The sequence below is a fragment of the Sinocyclocheilus rhinocerous genome, unplaced genomic scaffold (genome assembly GCF_001515625.1).
Source record: "Sinocyclocheilus rhinocerous isolate Xijiao unplaced genomic scaffold, SAMN03320098_v1.1 scaffold2749, whole genome shotgun sequence".
In the NCBI taxonomy this organism is placed as follows: domain Eukaryota; kingdom Metazoa; phylum Chordata; class Actinopteri; order Cypriniformes; family Cyprinidae; genus Sinocyclocheilus; species Sinocyclocheilus rhinocerous.
Genome location: NW_015626398.1, coordinates 68,616 through 72,981, shown reverse-complemented (window position 1 = coordinate 72,981; position 4,366 = coordinate 68,616). Strand labels below are relative to the sequence as shown.

Here is a 4,366-nt window from a genome sequence, read left to right as displayed (position 1 = left end):
CTTAATTTTGTTCAGTCTGTGGTGTAAAAAGGTCGCATTAGCAATTAAAGAAAAAACACTTAAGCTAAACATGGTCAGGTCAAAGTGTCTGCATAATTTTTGGTCCCAGATTTTTATCAATTCTACTGATAGTCCACTGTATGAAGACTTTTTGGGTATAATATGTCACAGTTTACTTTATTTTGCTATCCTCACTTACATAAATGAACTATAGTGTCCTGGACCCACTAGTAAAAATGATATCTGGTGTCTGAATAATTTTTGGTTTGACTGTACAAAAGTCATAATTATACAGAGAGACAAATTTATGTATTATTATTATTAAGCAGTTGAATATATCCAAAATGTATTAATACTAATAATACATATTTTAAATGACATATACAATCTTTTTTTTTTTTTGTAAATATATATAAAGTTTTGGCATCTACTAATGATGCTCTCGCATTATTATGGCTGCATAATTATACCAGACACATTGCCTGGTCACTCACCGCTATGGACGGCTTGGATGGAAGGCAGACTAACTCTTTTATAGTGATGTTTGGAGATTTAGACCTTCATAGTGAAAAGCAGATGCCAAACATCAGTTAAATGCAAGTATAAAAAAACACTGTACATGTGACTAATGAACAAGTATGCAATTCATTTTCAAGTAGCCATACGTTCTGGTCAGGACTTTTTAAAATTGCCTAAAATGTCCAGTTTTTGAATTTGTATTTCTATGGACCCTTTTCACAGACTGTGATAACGCGTTTTAACGGTCATCAGCATCGCAAATCCTGCAAAGCTTTTTATAATTTCTATTTTTTTTAAATGTATGCACATTTACAGCACTTAAATTTTTCGTACATGTAATGTATGAGGATTGTAGAGAGAACGTCAATAGGAAAACAAAGCCAAAACACAGCTATTTAAGGCAATTTAGAAACCCCGGACAGGCCAAGACATGTCCAGGAAAAAGAGGACATATGGTCATCACATGTTTGATATCCATAACTCATAAAGGTGGTTTAAAAATGCTATAATATGCAGTGCTACTTATATGATTTATAAAACCTTGTTGATACAATGGGAAGCAATTATTGTAAGGTCAGGCCTACTTGTTTTGGCGGAGCCACTGAGGCTCGTGGTGCGGGTTGGGAATCCACATAACCACTGGACACTGTGGCAACTCAGAGCGGCCCATCAAAGGACTGATCTCAACTGTATTTAACTGCAATCACAAGTCACGATTTATATAATTCAGATATGATTACTGATATTTTGGAAGTCAAGTGTAACCTCTACATACCTTGAGCATATTGTTTGGTTTATCGCTGGGCAACATGATGTCTGGGAAGGAAAGATTTGCCCTGCCAAACAATAACCAGAGACTGTGAGTAGTGGGACAGAAAAATAACAGTTCTGATCACTTTTGTATTAATGCAGTGATGTATTAGACTTACCTCTTAATCTTCTGAGTGTCTTGTGTCTGTTTGCTGAGAGAAACACAAGAGACATCATTCAAAGATGCCTCTGTGTCAGCACCGTACAGTGGCCTTTCTTTAATCGGTCTCCCCCGTCCAGCCCATTCAGAGACATTAACTATACTCAGAGATGGAAAGTCCTCTGCTCGTATTACAAGAGACCAGAATAACAATGTGGCATTATACAGACAAAGATCAAATGAATAAGGGACTGGATGCAGATGACACAAAGAAATGATGCAATATCCAGAAATCTGGAAAGGAAACGCACCATTTTTGAGAGAGTGTTTCCTCATGCGTGCTGGATTGTGGCGTTTGATTCCTCTGGTGCAGCGGCGCTCGGTGTCCCAGCAGCATGGGTGCGAACACAGCACCCTGAAACAATGAGCTCCATCCACACTGGCCTCAAAGTCCCTGAAAAATGAAGGAAAGTAGATGAGTTTTCAAAGAACTACAATGATCAGACTTGTGAGTGGAAAAACTTACAGCAATCGTTCACCCAAAAATGAAAACATACAGTACTTTACTCATCCTCAGGCCATCTAAGATGGGTTTGTTTCTTCATCGTCAATTAAAGAAAAAACACTTAAGCTAAACATGGTCAGGTCAAAGTGTCTGCATAATTTTTGGTCCCAGATTTTTATCAATTCTACTGATAGTCCACTGTATGAAGACTTTTTGGGTATAATATGTCACAGTTTACTTTATTTTGCTATCCTCACTTACATAAATGAACTATAGTGTCCTGGACCCACTAGTAAAAATGATATCTGGTGTCTGAATAATTTTTGGTTTGACTGTACAAAAGTCATAATTATACAGAGAGACAAATTTATGTATTATTATTATTAAGCAGTTGAATATATCCAAAATGTATTAATACTAATAATACATATTTTAAATGACATATACAATCTTTTTTTTTTTTTGTAAATATATATAAAGTTTTGGCATCTACTAATGATGCTCTCGCATTATTATGGCTGCATAATTATACCAGACACATTGCCTGGTCACTCACCGCTATGGACGGCTTGGATGGAAGGCAGACTAACTCTTTTATAGTGATGTTTGGAGATTTAGACCTTCATAGTGAAAAGCAGATGCCAAACATCAGTTAAATGCAAGTATAAAAAAACACTGTACATGTGACTAATGAACAAGTATGCAATTCATTTTCAAGTAGCCATACGTTCTGGTCAGGACTTTTTAAAATTGCCTAAAATGTCCAGTTTTTGAATTTGTATTTCTATGGACCCTTTTCACAGACTGTGATAACGCGTTTTAACGGTCATCAGCATCGCAAATCCTGCAAAGCTTTTTATCATTTCTATTTTTTTTAAAGAAAACATGGATTTTTCAATCGTGAATCATTTGCTTCAGTCAAGAAAATGTACTCACCCTCAGGCGGTCCAAGATGTAGATGAGTTTGTTTCTTCATCAGAACAGATTTGGAGAAATGTAGCATTACATCACTTGCTCACCAATGGATGCTCTGCAGTGAATGGGTGCCGTCAGAATGAGAGTCCAAACAGCTGATAAACAAAATCACAATAATCCACAAATAATCCACACCACTCCAGTCCATCAGTTAATGTCTTGTGAAGAGAAAAGACAAATCCATGAATGTCTAACATGCAAAATGTCCATCTGTTTTGTCTTCTTACATTAAAATCCACAGAAAATCCACATATGTTCACTACTTTTTTTCACTTATAAAAAAAAGTGCCTGATCTGGGCATAGTTCCCTCCTGATTCAGACGAGACAAATTTTTCACTGGAGAAAACAATATTATGGCTAGAGGACTCGGATGGACTGGAGTGGTGTGGATTACTTGTGGATTATTGTGATGTTTTTATCAGCTGTTTGGACTCTCATTCTGACGGCACCCATTCACTGCATTGGATCCACTGGCGAGCAAGTGATGAAATGCTACATTTCTCCAAATCTATTTCAATGAAGAAACAAACTCATCTACATCTTGGATGGCCTGAGGGTGAGTACATCTTCAGCAAATTTTCATTTTTGGGTGAAATATTCCTATAAATATTCCTTTTTTTTTTAGCCTATTAATATTCGAGCATATAAAATATTATTAGTGAGAAACGTTCAAAATAACCTCACAGGCTTTTATTCATTTACTGAGTAAAATGACAATGTGACAATAAAAATATAACAACCCTTTAACGTCCTATTATTGTGATAATCATTTATTCCCTTTAAGAAACGCGTTTAGCTTACGTTTTTTAATTTGAACTGGATTCGTTTTGTCCATTTGGAGTAACAGCACTATAACACTTATATATATTTATATATAATACACTATAACATTTATATACACTTACCTCATTTGTTAAAACAAACATCAGAGTACATCCTCACAAGCGTTAACAAACGTGTGCCTTTGCTTGTGTAAAGTTTGGTTGCTTAGCAGCAGGAGAAGTTCACTGGCCTACTTTCACTGTAAAAGCGCTAATGCAAATCGGATACGATGCTGCTTGTGGTATTTGTTATGAAAATCAAACTGTCGAATCTGTAATACAAATAAAATAGATTCTCGAATTACGATTATGAAACATTTCCGCCAAATTTATATTCGTTTTAGTATAGTTTTACAACAGTTGATGCATCATGAAATAAATATAAATAATAATATGAAATATAATAACATAAATAATAATAAGTTATGTGTTTTTAAGAAGATTTTTTTTTATAAAACGTACGTAGTACACGAGGAATAAATAAAGGAAATCCATTATATTTAATAATTTTTCAATTATTTTCGTATTATTAATAAATCTAAACAACTCAGCACATTAACTATAAGCACATTAAAACATATTTCAGATATTCCAAATTCTGTTTTTTTTTAATAGAAGTGCCGAGTGACGTAAGC

General features: G+C 34.7%; 1 protein-coding gene across 2 annotated transcripts in view; it reads right to left on the bottom strand.

The window, feature by feature from the left end:
• The window catches only part of LOC107714596 (uncharacterized), a 6,567-nt gene extending 2,560 nt beyond the window's left edge, over window positions 1-4,007 (bottom strand). Inside the window, exons 1-6 of one of the 2 annotated variants that reach the window (XM_016520479.1) lie at window positions 3,816-4,007; window positions 1,741-1,883; window positions 1,449-1,611; window positions 1,295-1,355; window positions 1,104-1,216; window positions 495-558 (exon numbers count right to left, since the gene is read on the bottom strand). In XM_016520479.1, the coding sequence (XP_016375965.1) occupies window positions 495-558; window positions 1,104-1,216; window positions 1,295-1,355; window positions 1,449-1,611; window positions 1,741-1,883; window positions 3,816-3,820 (549 nt within the window). In that variant the 5' untranslated portion in view covers window positions 3,821-4,007. The remainder of the gene's footprint in view (window positions 1-494; window positions 559-1,103; window positions 1,217-1,294; window positions 1,356-1,448; window positions 1,612-1,740; window positions 1,884-3,815) is intronic. The other variant, XM_016520487.1, reaches the window with a different exon arrangement.
• Between the last annotated feature and the right edge of the window lie 359 nt (window positions 4,008-4,366).